Source organism: Mustela erminea, chromosome 10 (genome assembly GCF_009829155.1).
Source record: "Mustela erminea isolate mMusErm1 chromosome 10, mMusErm1.Pri, whole genome shotgun sequence".
Classification (NCBI taxonomy): Eukaryota; Metazoa; Chordata; class Mammalia; order Carnivora; family Mustelidae; genus Mustela; species Mustela erminea.
The window spans coordinates 82,698,412-82,725,214 of record NC_045623.1 but is presented as its reverse complement, the minus strand read 5'-3'; the positions used below and the strand labels follow the sequence as shown (position 1 = coordinate 82,725,214).

Genomic DNA, 26,803 nt, shown 5'->3' with positions numbered 1-26,803 from the left:
AGGCTTGCTAACAGAAGGTATCCTATTTGTTGTCCACACTTCTAGCCTCCATCCTCCAGCCACATCTGCCTCTGATTCTTCAGAACGATCTTAGGGAGAATGTTGGGAATTAGGGGAGAGAAGGAAGACAGGTAAGTAGAGATGCTAAAACCAGTAGATTTAAAAAAATATACATTTTGAGGGGGCACCTGACTGAAGGTAGAGCATGCAACTCTTCTTGATCTTGGGGTCACGAGTTCAAACCCCACATTGGGGGCAGATTGTACTTAAAATTAAAAATAGATATATTTAAAAAAATGTTGGGTGGGTAGGAGGTTTCGAGAAGCTAAATTGTGACAAAAATAAATTTGTTTTTGCTTCCTAGCCTCCATACCTCATGTCACCAGAGCCAGATTAAAAAAAAAAAAAAAAGAAAAAGAAAGAAAAGAAAACAACAACAACAACATAATAAATAAAACTAAAAATCAATAATGTTAGCAGAACAAGGAGAACCAGATTGAAGTGACCATCCTCAGACTGGCCCCTGGGCCTCCTGGCCCCAAGCTCATAATTACCCTGTCACACAGAAAACAAATCTATGTGGGTGTTCAATGCGGAGAGATGGGAGATCCTGGGCAAGGAAGTTGCCCAGCTCAGGAGGGGGAAGGGAGTTGCAGTAGGAAACAGATTGGCTTTTGGTGCTGGGACAGGAAGGGGGTGGTTTGAGACTGACAAAAATTAAGGCCTTGAAAGTTCCAAAAAAGTTTTCTTCCCTGAGACAGGAGGGTAGACGCATGAAGGAAGGTGATCCTGCCTAATACTGAACATTAATGGTAGGAAGTCAGAGGGAGAAGTCCTCCAGCCCCCTTCTCTGAGCCCAGGAGGGCAGGTTGCTATGCTGCTGCTGCCCTCTGGTGGGCAAAAAGACAGTCTCAACACCTCCAATGCTGGAAACTTGCTGGAAACTGGTCTGTTTCCTTTTCTGTTCTAAAGCCTTGGCCACCAGGACGAGCAAACCCCAGGAAGCAGATGCTGAGGCAGTTTAGCATATGGAGTTAGAAAGTGCCCTTGAGGGGTGCCTGGGTGGCTCAGTGGGTTAAAGCCTCTGCCTTGGGCTCAGGTCATGTTCCCAGGGTATTGGGATCGAGTCCTGTATTGGGATCCAGTCCTGCATCCCTGTATCGGGCTCTCTGCTCAGCAGGGAGCCTGGTTCCTCCTCCCTCTCTGCCTGCTTCTCTGCCCACTTGTGATCTCTGTCTGTCAAATAAATAAAATCTTAAAAAAAGAAAAAAAGAAGTGCCCGTAGGATCAACATCTGTGGAAGAGAGGGGACAGAAGCCCAACCGCCATTCAGGCCCCCAACGGCCTCAGGGAACTCTAAAGGTTGGATGGTCCTTCAAATTTGTCCCCAAATGATCAGAGATGGCCAGCCCTTCATACTCCTGTCACTGCATGCAGGCCATGCTGGAAAGGGGCATGACCTCAGGCAAGGGGTTCTCTGCTGCAAAGGCAGGCCTTCAAGGGGCTGACCACTGAGAGCTGTCTGCAGAAAGTGTTTCCAAAAACTGGGCCAACAAGGTCTTCCTGGAAGTGGATGGGACAGCACATTCCCGTCTACCCCTTACCCCACAGATACTCATCAAACGTGTGTTACAGGAGCAGCACAGTTCGATCCCGCCTCGGGCTCCAGGCTCAATGCGGGCAGCCTCCAAATCTGTTATTCAAGCAACTGATCTTGGGAAATGGTTAAGGGAGTCTTAATGCTCGAACTCATGGATCCATTCATTCAACAAACACTCACTGGGATTTACTGTATGCCGGGTCTGGAGGGAGACACTTTACCGATGTTTTTCTTATTTAATCCTCACATCTGTGTGGCTGGTATTAACTTAGATTAGTCACGTGAGATGAAGTTACTAAGTGGCTTTTGCCATGCAATCACACTTTAAAAAATGACACAATGGGACAAGTGCTGTTGCTGCTGTCACAGTTCTTTCGGGCCCCAAAGGGGTGTCGGCTCTGTTCTGTGTGTTTGCGTGCCTGTATGGAGAGAGGTGGCTTTTCTCTCTGCTTTTAGCCAGAATATTTCCTAGATCATAGCCAAGAGTCGTGCCTCCATGGCCTCTTGCTTTCATTCCTTTCTACAGAAGCATGAGCTTCTGTAGAAATTCCTGATTGTGGGGCACCTGGGTGGCTCAGTCGGTTAAGCGTCCCCTTTCAGCTCAAGTCATGATCCCAGGGTCCTGGCATCGAGTCCCGTGTCAGGCTCCCTGCTCAACAGAGTCTGCTTTTGCCTCTGCCTGCTGTTCCCCTGCTTATGCTCTCTCTCTCACAAATAGAAATCTTAAAAAGAAATAAATAGAAACTCCTGGTTGTAACTACAGAACTGGCTTCTTCTCTGGTTAAAAGGAGAGACCACTCTGCAACCCTGCTGCTCTTTGGTCATCTGGTCACTAGAAAATCCATGAAAGGGTGAGTTCTACCTCCGATACCTAACTTCCTTAACTACATGATCATTTGGGGAGAGCCCCGAAGGGACAAGAGGTGGAGGTTTCTTTTTTCTACTTCTTTTTTAAAAGATTTTAAAAATCTTTACAGTGGGAGAGGGAGAAGTAGGCTTCCCGCCAAGCAGGGAGCCCCATGCAGGACTCGATCCCAGAACCCTGGAATCATGACCTGAGCCGAAGCCAGACGCTTAACGACTAAGCCACCCAAGCACCCTTAGGTGGAGGTTTCTGCTCCAAAAACCTCTCTGTACTCTGTAGCTCTCATAACCCAACTGTAGGAGGTGAGGGCTGGACAGATAGAGGAACCTGTCAGCCTCTGTTCCGTTATAGCCCTGACCCGTTCTCATCTTTGGCCAGTTAATTCTCCCTGTCACCAACATAAAGATTTAGTTTTCTCATTTAGATTCTAATCATAAAGAACTTGAAGGAAAAAGAGGCATGTATGTGTGTCGGGAGGAAGCTTGGCTGTCAAGCAACTTCTGGGTCTGACTGCAGAGAGACATAAAGTACTCTCAATATTCCTCACCCCTCCCAACCACACACACACACACACACACAGACACACACACACGCGCACGCACGCACGTTCACATGTATGCACACACACCACACACGCCTTTCCTCCTGGGCCCCCAGAACCTAATTTTTCACGTTTGGAAAACCCAGATGATTTTTGCCTGGGTCCATCTGGCTTTCCAAATAACCTGTCTTTTTGATAAATAACACAAGTTAAATTAGACAAGACAAACAAAGAGAGGGGCGGGCAGTCGGCTTTTTTCCTTCCATCAGCCTCTGAGAGAAAGACAGGGGCTGAAAAACGCACACCGTGACTCACTCCCAACCCTGCCCTAGCATTTTCCACCCCTTAGACTCGGCCCTGTGATTCCCCAAGTCGATAACTGGGGGCCTCCCTTTCACCCCCACACGCCTCACCCGCCAGCCCTCAAGAATACCAGCCCGTGGTGCATTCTAAAATAAAGGGAAAGAACCCAGGCGTTCAGCCCCAGAGTTTCTTCCAAACACCCTGAGGCTGAGCTACTTCAAACCCCCTTTTCCCATTATGTATCCCACCACAGGGAAGAACTAGATCAATACACTGAAAATGAAAACCTTTAAGGTGAGAGAAGAGGGGACAAAAAGAGGGGACGGGAAGGACGTGGATAGTACAGACAGATGACACAGCTACTAGGGATAGAGGTCTGGTGCCGGGGTCTCCAAAGGTACAGAGGTGACCCCAACCATCCACGAAGTCATGCTGATCTCCTCAGCTTGCTGCGAGAGTCCGGGTCCACGGCCAGCGCTCATCCCAACCCCTCCCACAGGTCCCAGCGCACGACCAGCTCACGGGCCATGGGCTGCTGGCTCTGGCTAGGTTTGGCTTCTCCTCCCCACTCAGCCAGAATCCTATGAAGCCTGACCCCCAGCCTGTCCTCAGCAGCGGGCTCGTAGCCATCAGTGTGGCCTCTTCTGTCTATCATTTCAGATTAATTTGTGCCTCTGATCCCAACACAACCCTGTGAGCTAAACCCAGTCATTTCACACAGGCCTCATTTCCAGTTGAGGAAAGAAGTTCAGAGAATGACTTATTCAAGGTCATGCCCCTTGTAAGTTGCAGAATAAGGATTTAAGGCTTCAGTCACCACCAATATTCTATCCCACACTAGGAAGCTACTTTATAAGCAGTTCAGCTCCAAGCTTCTCCCCATTAGCTCTTCCAGGCTTTAAATCAGTCTTTGCTCAGGAAGATTAAATGATTCTATGTGCTGGGTATGGTGATACCTATGCTTTTTTCTTCTTCTTTTTTCTTTTTTTTTTTTTTTTTTTAAGATTTTTTTTTTTTAAGCAATTTCTTTACCCAATATTGGGCTCAAACTCACAACCCTGAGATCAAGAATCACACACTCTATGGACTGAGCCAGCCAGGGGCCCCTTTCTTTATATTTTTTAACAGAACAGATATGGTCTCTGCTTTTACAGAATTTAGTCTAACAGGGGAGACAGACCTACACAAACATTTAAGGTGGCAACCGTGACAAAAGGGGGTGCCTGGGTGGCTCAGTCAGTTGAGTGTCTGCCTTTGGCTCAGGTCATGATCTCAGAGTCCTGGGATTAAGTCCTGCATCGGGCTTCCTGCTCAGTGAGGGTCTGCTTCTCCCTCTCCCTCTGTGCTCTCTCTCTCTCTTTCAAGTAAATAAATAAAATGTTTTTTTTTTTTAATTGTGATAAAAGATGCAAAAGAAAAGGAAACTAACAGAGGTAAGCACATTCAGAAAGGGACGGTAATCGAAGGCTTCTCGGAGGAAGTTCAATTTAAGCTAACATCTGGAGAATTATATACTAGCCAGACAAAAAAGGAGGGTGGAGAGGAAGGCATGCCAGGAAAAGGGGAGAACACTTTGGAAGGCTCTGAGGTTAAGTGTAATGTGGAAGGAGAGTGGACAGGCAGGTTGGGAGGCAGAGCTATATAATGAAGGGCCTTGTAGGCCATGAGGAGTTTGAACTTCATTCTGAGTGCAATGGAAACAATGAAAGGTTTTATTTTCTATTTTTTTAGAGGGAGGAGGGGCAGAGGGAGGAGAGAATCTTTATTTTATTTTTTTTTAAGATTTTATTTATTTGACAGAGAGAGAGCAAAAAAAAAAAAAAAATGGGAGGAGCAGCAAAGGGAGAGGGAGAAGTAGCTCCCTATTGAGCAGCAAGCCTACTTGGGGCTTGATCCCAGGACCCTGAGATCATGACCTAAGCTGAAGGCAGGCACTTAACCAACTGAGTCACCCAGGCACTCAAGGCACTGAAAGGTTTCATATGAGGGAGTGGCATTCTCCAGTTTATGTTTATACAAAGGTCATCCTCTGGCTGCTGTACATAGATAAGATGGAAGGCAAGCTAAAATATTTTAGGAGAGGAGAGCTCAGGAGGCTGCCACAGACCGCTGGCAGGAAATTAAGGAAACTTGGATTAGGGCACTGGCTATGGAATGGCAAGACAGCTGAATGCAATGCAGAAGTCAAAATAACAGGTCTCAAAGTGTTTGATTATGGAAGTAAGGAAGGAAGGGTCGATGCCCTTACAGAAGCACCTGGAGACTCAGTGGGTATAGTGGGCAACTCTTGATCCTGGGGTTGTGAGTTCAAGCCCCATGTTAGGTGTAGAGATTATTTAAAAATAAAATATTTGGGGCACCTTGGTGGCTCAGTTGGTTAAGCATCTAATTCACAATCTCAGCTCAGGTCTTGATCTCAGGGCTGTGAGTTCAAGCCCCGAATTGGGCTTAAAATATAAAAGAAATACTTACGGACGCCTGGGTGGCTCAGTGGGTTAAGCTGCTGCCTTCGGCTCAGGTCATGATCTCAGGGGTCCTGGGATGGAGTCCCGCATTGGGCTTTCTGCTTGGCAGGAAGCCTGCTTCCCCCTCTCTCTCTGCCTGCCTCTCCGCCTGCTTGTGATCTCTCTCTCTGTCAAATAAATAAATAAATAAAATCTTAAAATATATATATATATATATATATATATATACTTTAAAAAAAAGAAAATATAAAGAAAAATATTTTAAAAAGAGAGAATGGTCTTATAAATTAACTAAGTCATGGAGATGTACTCTACAGCATGGTGACTATAATTAATAATATGGTATAGCATTAGCGAAATAAGTCAATCAGAGAAAGACAACTATCAAATGATCTCCCTGATATGAGGAAGTGGAGATGCAACATGGGGAGTTAAGTGGGTAGGAGAAGAATGAATGAAACAAGATGGGATTGGGAGGGAGATAAACCATAAGTGACTCTTAATCTCACAAAACAAACTGAGGGTTGCTGGGGCGAAGGGGTGTGGGAGAGGGGGGTGGGGTTATGGACATTGGGGAGGGTATGTGCTATGGTGAGTGCTGTGAAGTGTGTAAACCTGGCGATTCACAGACCTGTACCCCTAGGAATAAAAATACATTATATGTTTATAATAAATAAATAAATAAATAAATAATTTAAAATAAAAAAATAATATGGTATAGCATACTACAGAGTCGCCAAGACAGTACATCATCAAAGTTCTTATCATGAGAAAAAAATGCCTAAGTAACCATGTGTGGTCACAGATGTTAATTAACTAGACTTACTGAGGTGATTATTTCACAATATATGCAAATATCAAATCATTATAATGTATGCCTTAATATAACATTATATGTCAATTACAACAAAAAAGAAAATCCTTTAGACTCAGATTTGAAGGAATGATCAAACAAAATAAGATCCTCATAACTTAAAAAAAAAAATTATGCCTTTCAGGTTTCCAGCCTGAATGACTGGGTATATGAGGTACTTTCTACTGAAATGAGAAACACTTGAGGAAGAGCAGGTTTTTAGAAGGAAGGAAGATCATATATATCTATGTATATTTAAAAAAAAAAAAAGTTCTGGGGATACCTGGGTGGCTCAGCGGGTTAAAGCCTCTGCCTTCAGCTTGGGTCATGATCCCAGGGTCCTGGGATAGAGCCCCACGTCGGATTCTCTGCTCAGCGGGGAGCCTGCTTCCCCCTCTCTCTGCCTGTCTGTCTGCCTACTTGTGATCTCTGTCAAATAAATAAAATCTTAAAAAAAAAAAAAAAGCTCTGGGCCAGGGACACCTGGATGGCTCATTGGGTTAAGCTTGAGCCTCTGCCTTCGGCTCAGGTCATGATCCCAGGGTCCTGGGATCGAGCCCCGAATCGGGCTCTCTGCTCTGCTGGAGGCCTGCTTCCCTTCCTCTCTCTCCGCCTGCTGCTTTGCCTACTTGTGATCTCTCTGTCAAATAAATGAATAAAATCTTTAAAAAAATAAAAATAAAATAAAATAAAAAGCTCTGGGCCCAACGTGAGGCTTGAATTCATGACCCCAAGATCAAGAGTCGCTCACTCCACTGACTGAACCAGCCAGGTGCCATGGGGAAGATCACATTTTTAAGATGCTTTTTAACATCACACATTTGAGATGTCTATAAGAAGCTGTCCACAAAATGTGATACAGTTGAGACAGTGGTGATTTCTTATGCTTGTAGAGAAACACTTGACATAATGCATTCACGTTCATTTTCCAACTTACACCTCACAGCAACTCCGAGACAGGCATGAATGACGATCCTCATTTTATAGCTATAAATGGAGGCTCTGAAAGGTGTGGTTTTTTTCATTCAACCTTTACTAGGCAGCACTACATTCCAGGCTGCAAGTCAAGGAATAAGGAGAGGGGTGCCTGACTCAGTAGAGGAAGCTACTCCTGATCTCAGGGTTGTAAGTTCAAGCCCCACAGTGGGTGTAAAGATTACTTAAAAATGAAGTCTTTATGGGAAAAAAAAAAAAATACAAGGTAGAAGATAAAATGCTGTCTCGAGTATGATGTGATGATAGCATGACACTCCTCCCAGAAATATGCTCCCCTATCCTTAGGTGAACAAGTCAAGACAGGAAACCCCAGGAGTTATTATACAAGTACAGGACATAAACACCACGGATGTCCAGTCTGGACCATTAGAAATTCTCAAAGGGCAGTTTGTGGAGAAGCAGTTGAGATGAGGGATTGCCAAGAGGGCAGAGCGGCTTGTCCCCATGGTGCTTTGGTGAACAGAATCTGATGCTTTACGCACTAGCCCTAGAACAGTGTGTAGTTTGTACAACTGTGGACCGAATTAAGATCAGAGACCTGTTTGCATGAAGTAAAACCATGTGTCCTACCCCACTGTGTAGAACCAGGAGGTGAGAGGGCCGACACTGAACGTCTCTCTCTCACAGACACCAGGGCTCTTTCACCTCCAGGGAGGAGTCCCAGCAGGAGCCGTCGTCGCAGTGGGCTCTGGGGCCTGATTCATGAGTACGTCACTGAAGGTGATGGCTCAGTGTTTGGGGCACAGGCCTCTGGGTCTGGAGGCAACTCTCCAATCCTGTTAGCAAGGTCAAGGCTTGGCTTGCCCTATGACAGCTAGACCCGTATGGGGAAAAAGTGATCCAGAGCTGAAGACCCAACTTCGCTTTCTCCAAAGAGTGCTTTATTTCCAGAGCCTAAAACAGAAACCACTGGCTCCCTGGCCATCTTTCGCACTGCTTTTCTTATCCTCAGTGATCAATTCCAACCCTCTTCTTCTCCCCCTCCAAAAAGCATCTCAGAAAGCAAGAGGGGAGAAATAGCTGGCCCTCCTTCCCAGCTCTTTTGCGTGGCGAAGGCGGCCAGCCTACGGCCCTGTTCAGAAGGCTGGGGTATGGGTGCATTAACCCTCACCGTGGACCTTAGGCTACCAATCAAAGAGCTATAATCCCAGGTACCATTTGTGTAAATTCTCCTCACCTGCACTGAACCCAAACCACTTGGGGAGTTAATGTGATCGATTCACCAGAGCAGAGAGGCCAGGAGGGGCAACTGCAGGGGCCTTTCTCTCTTTAGACACAGGGGGCTCCCCTGGGAGGGAAGAGGCCTGAAAACAATGCTTCTGAGCATAAGACAGGCACTGACCTAAGAACAAGCACCCAATCTGGAGGGCAAACCCTGCCTTTAGGCATTGAGTTTTATTGAAATGCTACATACATATTAAAACATCTTTATATACATTTTTCCCATTACAAGATTACAAATATACACGTTCAAGGTCAGCATCTTGTATATTAGAAACAACTGTAGAAAACCTATGCCCTAACTCCAGCAATTAAATTGGTGTTCCCCATCTGCCTGTAACAAACTGGCACAATTCATCCAATTTCTTAAGTCCGCCATATTCACATGGAATGTTTTTCCAAAGTAGCAGTGACACTCAGTTTTGAGAGGGATGAAAAAAATCTACCTAGAATTCTGAGAGCCTCATGATTGTTCAGGGAAAATTGGGAGTGGGGAACCATTCTCTTCAACAATATTTTGATTATAAACTTGATAGTGGTTTTCTCTCTAAATAGCGATGAAGTGTTGTCCTCTGGTTAGAGCAATGTAATAAACAAACCCCGTTGTGTGCAATAAATAATGGTTATATGTCTTTTTGCCAGGATGAGAAGGGAGGTCATTGAGCAACACTGTTCCATGTTGAGAATGTAGCTCCTGGAGGAGAGAGCTCTCTCTGTCCCATGGGGTAATGTGGACAGACACCGGGTATGTGCAACCCTTTATCTTCATCCTCATAATCCAGAAAATAAGGGTCAACGTCTTTCTGACTTAAGGTACCGATTTGCATCCTTACCATAAGGAAAGCATAAGTTAATTGGCAAGTTGAGGCTGCCTTGGGAAGAGGCATATGGGAAAATGGAAGGGGCAAGATAAATATAACAGCCCATCAGCGGGTTCCAAGGTCCTCCAAGAAGTTCTCTTTTACTGAGTCCAGGTCACTGTGGGGTACATCTTAGGGTGTGAAGGATTCCTTCTGGTATCAACATTCCCTGTTTTCTGGAATTTTCCGTAATGCCACACTTTTTCCTCCTCCTCCTCCTCCAACCACCCATTTCACAAAGAGCTATCAACCTAAGAGTCTGCTAGGCTAAAATGCCAAATACACAATGGAGGAAGTGAGCCTTCACCCAAGCAGCCATGGGTTAATGTTGTAAACACTGCAGAATTAAGATTAGTGGCCAACCCAGGAAATAATATTAGGAAAGGAAAAAGATGTCCAGAGCAATGCAGTGGAAAGAATTGGAATCTCTGTCTGTAATCTTAATGCGCTGATTACAAAGGAGGGAGGGGAGTGGAGATCATCTATGTGAGCATCAATTCCAATTCCAATTCCAATCTTCAGCACCAGGAACTTCTCAAAGCAGTCTCAGCAAAGGTGCCAGCACCCTTGATGATGTTAGCTTTCCAAGTATCTGAAGATGCTTTGCTTCAATCCTGAAGTGCTATCGTCTGTTTTGAGGCGCTTAGGTGAAGGGGATGTCATTAAAGATGGAGTTCTTCTCCTTACCTAGAGAGCACAGAAAGAGTCAGGACCAGCTCAAGACCCTCATACAAGTCCTTAACTTCCGTTAGCTCTTAAGGAACGCAGAGTTAAATCATGGATGTTTAGGAAAAAGAGAAATATAAACTTTCCGGGAAAGTTTCAAAGCTGATGACCTACTGAGGGTAGCAGTCCTCTTCTATTTCATTGGGGGTACAAGATTAACACCACAGTGTAAGCCTTTAAGCCAGAAATATCTATATTTTTTTACTTAAAAATCAATCATCCATCAATCTCGCTCTGGACAGCCACCAAATCAGTTCTCAAATTCCCTACCTGAGCCTTAGACGATTCCTTCGCTGCCTCAGCCTTGGCAGGAGAAAGTGTATGGAAGACAAAGTTTCTTAAATTTCGGGGTGCACTGGGGTTCAGGTCAGAGAGGGCAGCCAGTTTCTGAAGCACAGCTTTGGGCTGGTTTAGCAGTGAGCCTGTCTTCGGCTAAAGAGAGGAGTCAATTGGCATCAGATCCCAAGTGCCAAGGGAAGAATAAGAAGCCAGTCCCTCCCTGCCTCCCCCTTGTCTTGAGGGGACATATTCCTACCCCACTCAAGTAGAAAAGAAAGAGCAGACTCCTTTGAACATCTACTTCCATTTCCTGCAGCCACCTCCCTCTGCTAATGACAGAGTACTCCCTTAGCCTGATCTTGGCCTGTAGGACCTTGCAGGTCATGAACTCCCCAACCAACCTGGTGGGCACTTTCCGGACTGATGGATTCAAAAGGATTTCTGAGTAAAGATTTTGGTTCTTGCATAACCACAGTGCGATTGGCTGAAAAGACAAGACAGAGAGGCTTGTTCTGGGCAAAGCTGATAGAATTACCTTTAAATCTAAACAAGTAAAGAAGCCTGTAACTAGACCAGTAAACTAAAGCTTAAGAACTTAGATTATTTTATAACAGTGACTTGAAACTATAGTAAGGAGCAGCAGGAAGACAGGCAACCAACTTGAACATTGATAAATAGCTGACAATAATAAGCAAAAACAAGCATGGTAAGAGTATAGAATAGTGTTTTAGAGCCTCATTCTGGAATTAGATATATCTGGGTTCAAAGTCCACCTCTAACACAATCCTGGGCAACTAAATAAAGAAGGCAGAATTCTTACTCTGAGAGGCCTTAGAAGATGAAGTCAAACCAGCTACATATACTCACAAGTACAATGTCCACTGCCCAATAGTCTAAGATCCAAGAACACTATCCTTTCCCATCTTGGAAGGCCTCTTTAAGACAATGTTAGACACAGGCCCATGCCTAAGCCACAAGAGTCCCTAAGGCTGGAGTCACTTTAAGGCTCCAGCACAAACAATCCAGGGGGCTGGATAGAACCTGAGGACGGCCAGTAGCTCACCATTTTTCTGTAGTGCTTTGGCTGTAACCTTCTTGGCTAGCATCATAAACTGACTGTCTTCCCCAATGTCTTCTTCTTCAGCTGCAATTTTTCCCTGCTGTGCCTGAAAATAAAAATCAGCGTTAACAGAAGTCTACCCTGCCGCCAAATAGATAGCAGAGCCTGGACTGGGAAGCTAAGGTACCTGGGATATCATTTGCTTTCCTTTTTGCAACCTTTGTTGCTGTAGACAAAAAAAAAATCGGTACTGGACAAACATGAATTGAACTGCTCATGGTCATCTTCTCAAAGCGCAAAAGAAAACTGGATTAAAAGGGACAGCGATAAGTTGCCCAAGGTTTTGAGACTATCCTGACAAGTGAGGTGAGTAGGTCCTCTCTTATTCATAAACTAGGGACAGAACAGAGGACTTTTTTTTTTTAAGATTTTATTTATTTATTTGACAGATCACAAGTAGGCGGAAAGGTAAGCAGAGAGAGAGGCGGGGGATCAGACCCCCCGCCGAGCATGGAGTCCGAAGTGGGGCTCAATCCCAGGACCCTGGGATCATGACCTGAGCTGAAGGCAGAGGCTTTAACCCACTGAGCTACCCAGGCGCCCCAGAACAGAGGACTTCTGAGCGGATTTTCTACCTGGTCCCGAAGCCACTGCTCTCGTTCAATTCGCTCCTTCCTCCAACGGGCTTCTGTCTCGTCAAGCTGCTCTTCGATCTGATCATCATCAGAGTCTCTGTGGAACAAGTCCATCTGGGAAGCATCATCTAAAGCAAAGAGTCAAGGTTGTCAGCATTCTCCTAGGAGAAGGTGCCCGGACAGACACAAGGTACTCATTGTTCCTCATACATCGACACAACCTTTCCCCACTCACTAACACAAAGTCATGATGACAGCCAGGTCTGTTGCAGTTTGGATTTCCACTCGCCATCTCAAACTGGACAAACACGGTCGCTGTACCGTTTGTTTCTGAAAGCAATGACCAAGATACCTATGTTTTTCCATCGGAATTTCCTCATTCGGCCAGGACCATCACTATGCAGATCCCCATCAGCGAGGTACCTCTCTTGGTATAAACGTAGCTGTCGCTTATCATCATCCAACATCGTCTTCCTACAGGAAAATTACAGCGTTCAAGACCAGGACCACTCTGGCTGGTCGTAGAAACATCCCATCACACAAAAGGGCTTGTCGGGATACTGACATGTGTATTTTCTTGATCTGATTCTGCAGCTCCTCATCAGAAGGAAGCACTTCATCAATTTCCTCCTGTTCATATTCGTCCAGCTCTTCCCCATCATACTCATCTTCACTTCCCACGTCACTCCCTGACACCTCTGCCTCATCCTCCAGGTATTTCTTCAATCTCCTAGAAAAGAATTGTGAAGATCAGAAATGCAACAAACATACACAGACTAGGGATGAAGTGAGAAAAGCAGAACACAGAGCCACTTAAATTTTAATAATACATTTTGGCATTTTGAAGATAAAGTCTGTCATTTAATACATACTGGATGCCAATAACTGCGCTTTCCAGTCATCACGGCATTATCTTAAGGGGAGGACTATTATTCCCTTCAGTTTACAGTTGAATGAACTGAGACCGAGAGAGTAAATAATTTACCCAAAGTCACACAGCTAGGAAGTAACAGAGCCTGGATTCAATGAGGTTCTTTAAAGCCAGAACGCCCGATCTCCTTTATACATTTGGGACATACCCGCTGGCAGGTTCAGATTATTCTGTTCTGTATTTAAGCTCACCAGTGTTGGGAGACAGGTTAGAGATGGTATGGTACAGGAACAAAATAGCCTGGGATCCCTTACAGCTACATCTTGACCCCCAAGTTAGAGGCCATGACTGAGGCTCAGAGTTACTGGTGAGTAAAACCACTATTAGTTAGTTTTTCTGACCTCAGTTCCTACTGAGAACAAGTCTCCTGTCACTCTGTGTTCAAAGTCCTGTCATCTATGGCCATGAGTGGCAGAAGTCTGATGGCTTTCGGAAGGCTGATTTTTATCAAAGACTTATGTTATTTTTTTTTTAAAGATTTTATTTATATATTTATTTGTCAGAGAGAGAGAGGGAGAACACAAGCAGGCAGAGCAGCAGGCAGAGGTAGAGAGAGAAGCAGGCTCCCTGCTGAGCAAGGAGCCCGATGTGTGGGACTCAATCCCAGGACCCTGGGTCATGACCTGAACCGAAGGCAGCAGCTTAACCAAATGAGCCACCCAGGTGTCCCAGACTTATGTTATTTTTTTAAAGCTGAATTCCTCTAAATCTCAGGGTTCCTGGGGAATTCCTTCGAGGGCTATCAGCTGAGTTCTCTGATCTTCCCATTTACCCACTTGGAGCTGCTCAACTTTTAGCTGTCATTCTTCCTAAGATTTCATATGGACAGAGGACTCTGCTGTTAAATAAGGTTTAAGAACCACCACCGTAGAAAAATCTATAGATGACCCAAACTTGCAAGAGATAGTTAATTTTTTTAAAGATTTTATTTATTTGACAGACAGAGAGAGATCACAAGTAAACAGAGAGGCAGACAGAGAGAGAGGGGGAAGCAGGCTCACCACTGAGCAGAGAAGCCCCATACGGGACTCGATCCCAGGACCCCGGGACCACAACCGGAGCTGAAGGCAGAGGCTTAAGCCACTGAGCCACTCAGGTGCCCAAGAGTTAATTTGACAAGTGACAAATTAAAGCCCCAAAGTGATCTTAATAGAATGGAATGATGGGTTGGAGACAATAATATAGAGCGAGTAGGAATCAATATGATATCCTATATGTGAATTCCAAAAGTCATTCATGTACAATATAATACTGAATACCTATTAAAATGGTCTTTATAAAACTGTAACATCACAGGAAAATGCTTATGGATATCCCAAGTGAGAAAGAAGCAAGATGCAAAAGTGAACATAAAAAAAAAAAAAAAAAAAAGCACAGATCTCAACTATATGAAAATATATGCATAAAAATGGTTATGGAGCAAGCTACCATCCACACATTCATTAAATATTTGAATGATGAGCACAGAATAAGCTTTTATTTTTGGCTTCCTATCTTCTTTTAAATATTCTAAAATAAATGGTTTACTTTCATGAGCAGAAAAAAACAAAAATAACCCAAAAATGAACAGGAGGTCATTTGCCCAAGACCAGGATGAGGAAAACCTGAAATGACAGTAATTCATAGGAAAAAAGACCCTAGTCCTAGACAAGGAAGTTTCATCGTCTACTAAATCCTCAGGATCTACAGTGACTCTGCTCTTATGATTGTTGGTTACTTTGTAAGGCATATGCGCCCAGAACAAGGATGTGGTTATACTGCTACCTACAGCTGGAGTCCGACCACACCTGAGGATAAAGAGAATATCCAGGACAAGAGGAGTCGGCAAGCAACGTTATATGAGAAATAGCTGAAGGAACTAGAGATATTTAGTATAGAACTCACTTAAAGAGTACATACCATCTTTGAACACTCAAGAGATAGCATGAGAATGGGGTTTATTTCATCTGTGTTAGCCACAAAAAGCAACAGAACCAGCAGACTTAGGTAAAACAATAGCAAGCTACAACTTAACCATTAGGAGAACTTTCTCTAGCAGTGGAAGGAATGGTTCTAACACCTACATTTGCCTTCTCAGCTTCTCAGACTGCTTCAGGAGCTCTTCCTCATCACCATCTTCATGGTCTTCCAGTGCCAGATCTTCATTATCAGAGTTACTGCGTTCGTCCTGAAAAAATGCAGAGTATCGCACATGGGGTTAGCAGAACAAAACATGTTCTGCTTAACTTTGTTCTGCCTAACTTTAGTCCTCAACTAAAACAGGATTTATAAACTTCTGCCCAAACATCTCATTCTAGAAAATGGCTTCGGATAATATGCCAAACTCAGAATTCTCAACAATTCAGACTAGGAAAAAGACAAACAGCCGCAACACCTGGAAATCGGTTAGGATTACTCTGTTCCCTTCCAACTCACCTCATCACTATCAAACTCATTATCATTTGGGACAAGCCGAAAGTCTCCAAATTCCTCCTCTTCACCTTCTTCTTCCCTAAGGTGCAAAATAAAGAAATCAATAAGTAATTGTTGAAAGCAAACTATAAGGATTCAGTCAACTTAGAAACTGAAAGTATTTTATTGGCACCAACAATCTCTTCAAGAAACAGGAAACAAGATGCCTTGCTTTTAAAAAATTTTTGTTTAATTATGATAAAATACACATAAGGCGCCTCATCTCAGCTGCCCTGCCCGAGACCCCCTGAGTGCTAACCCTATTCTCCAACTCGGTCCCACTTCTGCTCCAACAAGATGAAAGAAACTCTCATGAACCAGGAAAAACTTGCCAAACGGCAAAGCACAAGTGCGTGTTGGTGGGAAAGGAACTGCTTGCTGAGAGAAGGTGGTTTATAGAATGGCTATAGCAGATGATAAAAAACTTCGGTTCTCCTTAGAAAAGTTAGGGATAAACAATTATCTCTGGTACTGAAGGAGTGAGTATGTTCACCAAGAAGAGCAGTGACCCGCTCTAACAACCCCAAAGTTCAGGCATCACTGGCGGTGAAAACTTCCACCATTCCAGGCCATGCTGAGACAAAGCAGCTGACAGAAACAATACCGGCTGTCTTAAACCAGCTTGGTGCAGACAGTCTGACTAGTTCAAGACTGGCTGAAACTCTGTCCACACAACCTGTGAATGGAAAGGCCCCACTTGCTACCAGAGGGGATGATGATGATGAAGTTTTAGTTCTTGTGGAGAATTTGGATGAAGCTTCCAAGAATGAAGCAAATGGAATAGAGTCAACTTCTCAAGAAGATAAAACCTGAAGAAGTTACTAGGAGCTGCTATTTTATATTATAACAGCTTTTTAAAATTTTGTTCATGGATCTGATGAAATTTAGAGCTCTAATATTTTTAAGCCCAAGCCCCTTGGACACTGAAGTTCTTTTCAGATTTTGCTTATGTACAATTCATTCTTTGGAGTGAATTAAGCTGAAGAAGTCTGGGAACAAAGCTTGAAGCAATGTTAATTTAATAAAGTTCTTTGCCTAGGACACAAACAAACAAAATACATGTATCACAAGCACAACACCCCGTGCAGAGTCCAGCGTGGGATTTGATCTCAAGACCCTGAGATCATGACCCAAGCTGAAATCAGGAGTCAGACGCTTAACTGACTGAGCCACCCAGGTGCCCCCAAACTCTCTACGCTTTAAACAACAGGTTCCCCCTCTTCCCTCCCCTCAGCTCCTGGCAACTACTCTTGTACTTTCTGTCTCTAGGAATTTGACTACTCTCAGTATCTCATGTAAGTGGAATCCTACAGCACTTGTATTTTGGGGACTGGCTTATTTCACCTAGCATAATGTCCTCAAGGTTCATCCCTGTTGTCACATGTGTCAGAATTTCCTTTCTTTTTAAGGCTGAATAATCGTGTGTATGTCCACCACATTTTGTTTCGTCACTTGGGATGTGCCCACCTTTTGATCATCATGAGTAATGCTAGGATGAATATGGGTGTACAAACACCTGAGACCCTGTTTTCACTTCTTTTGTGAATATATTTGAAAGTGGAATTGCTGGATCATATTCTATTTTTAATTTTTTGAGACACTGCCATTCTGACTTCCACAGAAGCTTCCACATTTTACATTTCCCACCAGCAGTGGATAAGGGTTCTAATTTCTCCATATCCTCGCAAACACTTATTATTATTATTATTATTATTATTTTTAAAAGATTTTATTTATTCTTCAGAGAGAGGGAGAGAGAGCGAGCACAGGCAGACAGAATGGCAGGCAGAGGCTGAGGGAGAAGCAGGCTCCCTGCTGAGCAAGGAGCCCAATGTGGGACTCGATCCCAGGACGCTGGGATCATGACCTGAGCCGAAGGCAGCTGCTTAACCAACTGAGCCACCCAGGCGTCCCAAACACTTATTATTTTATGGGCTTTTTTTTTCTCTTTATAGTCGCCATCCTAACCGGTGTGAGGTATCTTATTGTGGTTTTGATTTGTATTTCCCTAATTATTAGTGTTGAACACTTCCATGTGCTTATTCTTGCCCTCCACCCTTTTTAAAGAGAAATGTGTTTAATGGTAAAGCTTGGCACACGTTTAGTACCAGCCATGGCCTTAAATTGAAGCAGCAGGGACAGGTAGGTGACCCCCATGAAGGCTCACATGCCAAAGAGAATGAGGAAGGCGACCATCACACAGAAGAGCCCCCTGTCCTCAGACAGGGCAAAGCCCAGAATGGTACAGAAGAGCTGCCCCTTGAGAGAAGGGTTCCTAGCACAGCCAATGATCAAAGCTGTCACTGTTCCAGAGCCAGCCCCTGAACCAGCCCCACTAACGGTGGCAGCCTCAGCACCAATAAACGTGGCTGCTGTGGCAATGTCCCAGGAGACAACACTGGTTTTGGAACTTGGTCAGGGCTCCTGTAGTGGGGAGTTGCTCTAGGAGGCTGTTTAAATGGGATCCTGGCCTACTCAAGGAGGCAGACACAGGCCTGACTGGAGCCCTGGCACAACAGTAGATCAGAGACAAAGAAATGAGCAATGCCCGGTCATCTGCACTCTCTGCCTCCCAGCTTTAGCTCTAAGTTTCTATTCTTGCCCTTTTCAGTTTTTTCCAAGATTTTATTTATTGGGGTGCCCATGTGGCTCAGTGGGTTAAGCATCTGCTTTCAGCTCAGGTCATGATCCCAGAGTCCTGGGATTGAGCCCCACATCGGGCTCCCCACTCAGCAGGGAATCTGCTTCTATTCTTCCCCCTACTTATGCCTTGTCTCTCGATTTTTCTCTTTTTCAAATAAACAAATAAATAAAATATTAAAAAAAAAAAAAAGACCTTACTTGAGAGAGAGAGAAAGCACCAATGGGAGGAGTGGTGGCGGGAGAGGGAGAGGGAGAAGCAGACTCCCTGCTCAAGACGAAGCCCGACTCAGGGCCTGACACCAGGCTTAGTCCCAGGACCCTGAGATCACAACCTGAGCCCAAGGCGGAGGCTTAACCGACTGAGTCAAACAGGCACTCCGTATTCTTGCTTTCTTTAACCCTGTTCTCCACCAACTAAAGGAAAGTATTTTAATTTCCTTACTTTGCAAATAAGACTCAAATGTACTGTAAGACTCTCAGGATAGGAAGCGCCTAAGATGGTTCCTTATTGCTGACCTCAGGATTTTATCAGAAGTCTGGGCCTTCCTACATTCCCTCCAGTCACTGAGACTCACCTGTCTGTGGGAAAAGAACCTGAGCAAAGAGCAAGTGCTTCTTCCATGGGATCCCCCAAGCTGCTCTCCTTCTCCTGTTTATTTAACTCTGATGGAGCCAGAGTAGAGGCGTCTATACCACAACAAAGAAAAAGATTTGTCATCAAGAAATAACAGCTCTGTCTTCTTTCCCCAGCTCAATACAGTTCTAAGGTAAGCTTGCCAAAAAGAGCTCACCATCCATTCATTCAACAAATCCTTATTTGGTGCTTACTATGTGCCAGGCACCAGGGATATGGTAGTGAACAAAACAAAAATCCCAGCTCTCAGAGAGCTGACATTCTAGCATCGGGGAGGAAGGAACACGCAGGTGGAAATAAGTAGGCATTGATATGAAATTAACTATACACCAACTCTCTTCTAAGCTTTGCATGCATATTAACCATAAATGAGAAATCACATGGGTTAAGTTAAGAAATCATCGAAGCTTAAGTTGACATTTTATCACGTTAAGAAAGTAAGGGCTCCAAATGTCAGGAAGCTAAGAATTCAAACCACCCACAAGAATCCGTCACAGCCCTGCCTTCTGTGAATTTCTCACCCAAGGGTAACAGGCTTCTCTTCAAGGACACTGACTTAAGATATTTACTATGGTGAGCCTGATCTCTTGGCTATTTACCCTGAGAAGTGAATTTTCCTGAACAAAGATTGAGAAGTTCTTCTAGGTTCTCTTTCTTGTCATTCTTCCTGGGCAGAGATTTTTCAGTCTGAGATGGGAACTTTCCAGTACACAGATCCAACAGCTCATCCATGTCCGCATCCATGGCATTCTCATCCATACTGGCCAATGGCAACCCTGGCTTCAGAGCTTGGTACTGATTCCTGTGGTTTCTAACATTTAAGAACCTACAAGCACAATAAAGAATATAAGACATTCTCTAGGGGAAAAAAACAAAGTAGTGAGTAAAAAATTTTGAAGAGGATTTTTTTTTAAGAAGGTGGGGGAGGGGTTAACTGAGAAGGAAAAAGAGTATCTTAGGCAGGCTTTATGCCCAGCGCAGAGCTCAAGGCAGGCTTCGAGCTCATGACCCCGATATCATGACCTGAGCCAAAATCAAGAGTCAGATGTTTAACTGAATGAGCCACCCAGGCATACTGTGGGTAAAAAAATTTGATGTTTCTTTTCTTTTCTTTTTTAAAGATTTTATTTATTTATTTGTCAGAGAGAGAGAGAGCACAAGCAGGGGTAGCTGCAGAGAGAGGGAGAAGTACCCTCTCCGCTGATTTAAGGAGCCCAATGTGGAAATCAATCCCAGGACCCTTGGATCAAGACCTGAGCCGAAGGCAGATACTTAACCAGCTGAACCACCTAGGTGTCCCCAAAATTTGATGTTTCTAAAACTAATCTTAAAAGCTGAATTCCAGGGGCACCTGGGTGGCTCAGGTCATGATCTCAGGGTCCTAGGATCAAGCCCTGTGCCAGTGTCCCTGCTCAGCAGGGAGCTTGCTTCTCCCTCTCCCTCTGCCCCTCCTCCTGCTTGTGTTCTCTCTCATTCTCTCTCACATAAATCAATAAAATCTTAAAAAAAAAAAAATCTGGATCCCAAACCAGAAGATAAAGGATTCAAACTGTAGCCCTGTGATAATCTAAAGAGGGAGGGAGTTCAGTAAGAGAATAAATGCTATTAGAAAGGTAAAGGGGTAAAGGATAATTTTAGGTTTCAGATAGTGCCAGAGTAGAACTTGGTGCTATGTCCAAGTAAAGTGCCACAGCTCTGTCCACCCTCAATCCCACACTTCAATCCTAACACAGCAGGACAGATAATTTGATGCCCTTACAAGAGCTGTGCTTTTCAAGGAAAGCAGAGCTCAAAGGATCAGAATGCCAGCAAGGACTATTTACGTTTTATTTTCTGGAGAGCTTTTGTTCAAACTTGCAGAATGTAATACTAATGGTCTGTACACCTTCTCTTTCTCAGAAGAGAAAGCACAGATGGAGCAACAGAAGCTCACTTTATTTTTAAACAAAATTAAGCAGTACCCAGCACCATTCCACCCACAGAAACATAAAACTACCTACCCATCTGCATCCAACAGTTGGCTCTGAGTGTCATCTTCTAAACAGAACTGGAAGTCTCCGGCTCCTAGGAAAAGTGTCTTAGGCTCTGGGGAGGCGTTATACAGATCCTGGGAATCCTCTATGGGAAGTGAAGGCTCAGACAGCTTTCCTGAACTCTGGCACCAAAACAAAACCAAACAAAAACAAAACATTTTATAATTGTCATTCACTGTCATGACAACAACAGAAGTTGCTATTTGTAGGATTTTATCTACTCTCAGGCAATTGCAGTTGAGGAGGACAATGCATAGCCAAGAGAAGAATAAAGAAAAAACGTCTTCAAGAAAGTAAGAACGCTGGATGAGGCTTGTTTTTAATACACAAAGGGGGTGGTTTCTTTAAACCGAACATACATAATGTGGTGGGAGTTGCTTGGCTTGGACACAATTTAGCAGTGTGGGAAGTAAAAGAGGGAGGAGATTAGAAAACCATTACCATCTTACCTTAGAAGCTGAGCTGACCAAACTGGCTCGAAATAGCCCAGGGGAAGGAGATCTGAATCCTCCTGGTGTAGCGAAAAAACTGGTCCCGCGTCCTGTCTGTCTGTTGCAAGGCTGATAGGATGGAATCGTGGAGCCAATCAGCTCAAAACTACTATTGTGGCTGCTCTCCTTTGTTAGCAATGAACATGAATCATCTTCATCTAAAGAAAGAGAAATAACTTAAGTGCATGGGTCCAGAAATAAGGGGGATCTGTTTAGGAAAAAGAATTGAGAATGAAACTGTCAGGTAACATTCATAGGCAAACCTCTCAAGTTATAAGTTCTTTTTTTTTTTTTTTTTTAAATATTTTATTTATTTATTTGAGAGAGAGACAGTGAGAGAGAGCATGAGCGAGGAGAAGGTCAGAGAGCAAAGCAGACTCCCCATGATGGAGCTGGGAGCCCGATGCGGGACTCGATCCCGGGACTCCGGGATCATGACCTGAGCCGAAGGCAGTCGTCCAACCAACTGAGCTACCCAGGCGTCCCTCAAGTTATAAGTTCTAAAGCATGAAGGTGAAGGTGAATTATGGTACTAAAATAGCATTATACAGTCAGGGTTTGTCACTAAGCTAAGTGACACCTGAAAGTTCCCATCTTTCTCTCACCCTGCCTAACACCTATCATCACTTTCCATGTTATCCAATCACGTATTCATCTTTTTATCTACATAGGACAGAAATGTTTCATGGTTCATTTAATCAACACATACTACTAAGGACTTATTATATGTCCACAGTCACCTGAAAGGAAACTGAATGTAAGCTTTCAAAAACAGAACGAAGAAAAATCTTAATTTACAAAGTCCTTTTAGAAAAATTTTCTAACTCATAAATGCTTTTCATTGCCACAGGGAAGACTGAGAAAAGTCTACTAGAGTCAAAAAAATGGAATTTTATGGAATTGTAGTCCTTAAGTACCAAAGCTAGAGGAGCTAAGAAAAATCAAGTTCTGTGTAAGAGTCATTACTTACCCAGTTTGCTAGACCTTTTGCCTGAGATTTCATCTGTTTCTGATTTTTCTTCACTAGGAAAGTAACTATAAAATAAGAAAGTAAATTGTTTGTTTCTGCTTTTTTTTTTTTTTAACATCTATTTGTTTTAGAAAGGAGGAAAAAAAAAAAAAGAGAGAGCTGAGTGCACACGGATAAGGGGAGAGGCAGAGGGAGAGGAAGAGAGACAGAATCCCAAGCAGACTCCCCCTGAGCCTGGAGTAAGACGCAAGTCTCCATCCCATGACCCATGAGTTCATGCCTCAGTAGAAATCAAGAGTCAGACACTTAACCGACTGAGCCACCCAGGCGCCCCATGTTTTTGCTTCTTATGAGAGGGCAAACCCAAGGGAATCTTATCTTTCACTAGAGAGAATTACTTACCCCATCTTGGAAGAGTTGTCCTTAAATAGAAGTAAGGTAGAATCGGATGACAGAGGCTTGGGGACAGACAGAAGTCCAACTGATTTCCCAATGTCACTACTGCCATCACTGTTGTCTTTATCTATTTCTTTCTCGTCTTTGGTTTCTATTTCTTCACTACCGAGAAGGAATTCTGCAATCTTCACCAATCACGCCACCCAAAAACAAAAAGAGTCAGAAAATTCAAGAGCAAATATGCTGTTGGCCAAATATATGGCTGCTTGGTTACAGGTCACATCTTAGATCTGAAAAGGTAAGTCTGAAGGAAGCTCGGTCTAACCATTAGCAGTAACATAACTTTCCGACACCTCTAGAGCTCTTTTATACTTATTTTACCGTTTATCTTCCCCAAATTGCTAAAAGACTGTGAAAGACTGGGTTATCATTTTATTGAAGCAATAAAAGGCTAAATAATTAGCCTGAGACTGAAGGACAACTAGTGGCCTCAGACCAAAAACAGACTGTGACATGCTGCCTAGTTCGGTCTTTGCTTTCCTTCTTTCTTTTTTCCTTACCCAAGGATAAATATGAGCCAACTCTCACAATGACTGCAGAGTTCCAGCAAGGGAGCTTTTCTTTTTAATTATGTATGTATTTCCTTTGGTGGCTTTTTTCTTTTTCTCAGTACCCAAAACCCTATCATCATCTATCTTACCTAGCCAGAAACAAGGGCAAGAGGCCCTTCTAAAAATACCCTCCTCAGTGAAGAAAGAAACTCAGGAAGGTCTCAGCTTGCCTGAGAACTTATTCCAGACCTCCACCTGACCAAGGTTAAGACCGCTGTTCATCCTAAATAGAGAAAACTATGTAAACAACAAGATAAAAGCAACTATGAATACAAAGCTGTTTCCATTTTAGCCTTATGTTCAACAAGCAGACTAACAGGTAGAAGCCAAGGCTAAGGGCCCTGTGAACGGCAGGCAGTCAAAGGTGCTGAGAGAACTGAATGCACTAGGACTTCAGTACCTCTGAGCTAGTTACATCACCTCTGCCCCTAAAATCTCTTATACAATTGAACATGCTTACTCTGCTCTGATTCAAATCTGATTTTCTCTTTCTCTTATCCATCCTGACCAAGTAACAAAATTAAATAATTTTCAGAACCTCCTGATTGCCTTCTTCCTCCACTTCTTGCTCTAAATCTTCCTCTTCTTGCTCTAAATCTCTCTCTTCCTCCTCTTCTCCATCTTCCTCTGATTCGTCCGTCATTTCTTCCTCCTCTTCCTCTTCTTCAAATCCATCTTCATTATCTAACTTAAATAATGCTTGCCGCTTTTGGCGCTCCTCAAGCCTACGGAGTTTCATCGCTTCCTGTAGTTTGGCTTTCAGCACCTGAAGCTTTTCACCTGAACAGAGATATGGAGAAACACTTCAGACAGAAAGACCAACTACCCACTGTAATCACGGAAGCATGTGTTTCAGGCAACTCCAGAAGCATTCTAGTCACATCCCCAAAGGAAAATCAGAGACTTTAGTACTCTCTGGCTTTTGTTACCTTAACAAATAAGGAGTATAAAGAACTAAAATGTAAAAGAGAACTTTCACAGTGATGTTCTACACCCTGGAATAATATACCACACAGAGATTATAAAGTTATTAAAGAGCAAAAACACAGTGGAAGAGCAGGACTCTGGCTCTGGCTCAGAAGCCATGAAGGACAACACTGATAATATTAAGGAAAAAAAGAAACAACTCAAGAGTAAAATGGGCAGGGGTGCTGGGGTGGCTAAGTGGATTAAAGCCTCTGCCTTCAGCTCGGGTGATGATCCCAGGGTCCTGGGATTGAGCCCTGCATCGGGCTCTCTGCTCAGCAGAGAGCCTGCTTCCTCCTCTCTCTCTGCCTGCCTCTCTGCTTACTTGTGATCTCTGTCTGTCAAATAAATAAATAAAATCTTAAAAAAAAAAAAAAGAGTAAAATGGGCAAAGGGTATATTCAAAGAAAAAAATGAACATATGTGGTTAATAAACAAAAGTAATGCTTAACCTCATTTCTTTTTTTTAAAGACGTGGGACTTGAACTCACAACCCCAAGACCAAGAGTCGTATGCTCCATCACCTGAGGCAGTGAGGCACCCCTCCCCTCATTTCTAATTAAAGTGATACAAATAAAAATAATTTGTCAAAATAATTTGACATATTTGGCAAAAATTAGAAGGTTTGATAATATCTCTTATTAACAAGAGGATACAGGAACTCTTACACACTGTGATTCCGTGTGTAAATTGGTACAACTATTTTTTTTTTAAAGATTTTATTTTTATTTATTTGACACACAGAGATCACAAGTAGGCAGAGAGGCAGGCAGAGAGAGAGAGGAGGGAGCAGGCTCCCTGCTGAGCAGAGAGCCCGATGTAGGGCTCTATCTCAGTACCTGGGGATCATGACCTGAGCTGAAGGCAAAGGCCTAACCCACTGAGCCACCCAGGTGCCCTAAAGATTTTATTTATTTATTTGAACCAAAGAGAGAGAAAGCACTACAAGTGGGAGTAGCAGAGGGGAGGTAGAAACAGACTCCTGGTTAAGCAGAGAGTGAGACATGGGACTCGATCCCAGGACCCTGAGATCATGACCTGAGGCAAAGGCAGATGCTTAAGTGACTAAGCCACCCAGGTGCCCTTGGTACAACTATTTTGAAGAACAATGGGATGATACATATCAAAATTTGACTCAATAATTCCACGGAGTAAGGAATTCTGCATCCAGGTACACCAATATACACCTGATAATGGAGTTCAACACTGTATAAAATGCCAAGAACTAGAATAAACAAGATATTTATTAACAGGAGTATAGTTAAACAAATCATATTATAGTTGCACAATAGAATATTATGCAGCTGTTAAAAAACACTTTAAAAGCGGGTGCCTGGGTGGCTCAGTGGGTTAAAGCCTCTGCCTTCAGCTCAGGTCATGATCCCAGGGTACTGAGATAGAGCCCTACATCGTGCTCCCTATTCACAGGAAGCCTGCTTCTCCTTCTCCCACTCTTGTTTTAACATTGTTAAAACAAAAAAGCAGATAAGAAATCAGAATACAGGGGCATCAGGGTGGCTCAGTCATTAATGGTCTGCCTTCGGCTCTGGTCATGATCCCAGCGTCCTGGGATCAAGCCCTGCATCGGGCTCTCTGCTCAGCTAGAAGCTTCCCCGCCTCTCTCTGCCTGCCTCCCTGACTACTTGTAATCTCTGTCAAATAAATAAATAAATAAATCTGGGAAAAAAAAAAAACAAAAACCTTCAAAAGCAATAAAATGTGTATTTGAGCTCTGAAGTTACAAGGTCTGGATTAGGCTGCTGGTTCTACTACTCATGGGCTGTGTAAACTTGAGCAAGTGGTTTAAATGCTTTGTATATCAGTTTCTTCATATATAAAATAAAGACATTGATGTATTTACAGTAAAGTACCTAGAGCAGTGCCTGGCATAGAGTAAGTATCCAATGTCTGTCTGTCTCTTTCTCTCTCTCACACACACACACACAATGGTATACATATACATTATGAATTTTCTTCCTAGAACACACAAAAAACTGTGAACAGCTACCTTTAGGAAGAATAACTTTGCATTTCATACATTTTCCTCAGTGTCTTAATTTTTTTCTTTGTGTCATATTAATTGTATTTTCAAAGTAGAAGTGGGGACTACAGACATTGTTAAAACAAAAAAGCAGATAAGAAATAAGAATGCAGGGGCACCAGGGTAGTTCAGTCAGTCATTAAGGGTCTGCCTTCGGCTCTGGTCATGATCCCAGTGTCCTGGGATCAAGCCCTGCATCAGGCTCCCTGTTCACGGGAAACCTGCTTCTCCC

At 43.5% G+C, this 26,803-nt stretch overlaps 1 protein-coding gene and 1 pseudogene across 2 annotated transcripts in view; both read right to left on the bottom strand.

Moving 5' to 3' along the window:
• Positions 1 to 8,985: 8,985 nt before the first annotated feature.
• CLSPN (claspin) overlaps positions 8,986 to 26,803 on the bottom strand; it is a 32,213-nt gene continuing 14,395 nt past the window's right edge. Inside the window, exons 10-25 of one of the 2 annotated variants that reach the window (XM_032361326.1) lie at positions 24,103 to 24,344; positions 22,960 to 23,138; positions 22,558 to 22,622; positions 21,546 to 21,745; positions 21,064 to 21,218; positions 19,663 to 19,889; positions 19,005 to 19,116; positions 15,751 to 15,826; positions 15,399 to 15,502; positions 12,970 to 13,134; positions 12,757 to 12,878; positions 12,405 to 12,532; positions 11,773 to 11,875; positions 11,111 to 11,193; positions 10,701 to 10,862; positions 8,986 to 10,391 (exon numbers count right to left, since the gene is read on the bottom strand). In XM_032361326.1, the coding sequence (XP_032217217.1) occupies positions 10,281 to 10,391; positions 10,701 to 10,862; positions 11,111 to 11,193; positions 11,773 to 11,875; positions 12,405 to 12,532; positions 12,757 to 12,878; positions 12,970 to 13,134; positions 15,399 to 15,502; positions 15,751 to 15,826; positions 19,005 to 19,116; positions 19,663 to 19,889; positions 21,064 to 21,218; positions 21,546 to 21,745; positions 22,558 to 22,622; positions 22,960 to 23,138; positions 24,103 to 24,344 (2,234 nt within the window). In that variant the 3' untranslated portion in view covers positions 8,986 to 10,280. The remainder of the gene's footprint in view (positions 10,392 to 10,700; positions 10,863 to 11,110; positions 11,194 to 11,772; positions 11,876 to 12,404; positions 12,533 to 12,756; positions 12,879 to 12,969; positions 13,135 to 15,398; positions 15,503 to 15,750; positions 15,827 to 19,004; positions 19,117 to 19,662; positions 19,890 to 21,063; positions 21,219 to 21,545; positions 21,746 to 22,557; positions 22,623 to 22,959; positions 23,139 to 24,102; positions 24,345 to 26,803) is intronic. The other variant, XM_032361327.1, reaches the window with a different exon arrangement.
• On the bottom strand, positions 17,730 to 18,364 carry LOC116567305 (annotated as a pseudogene).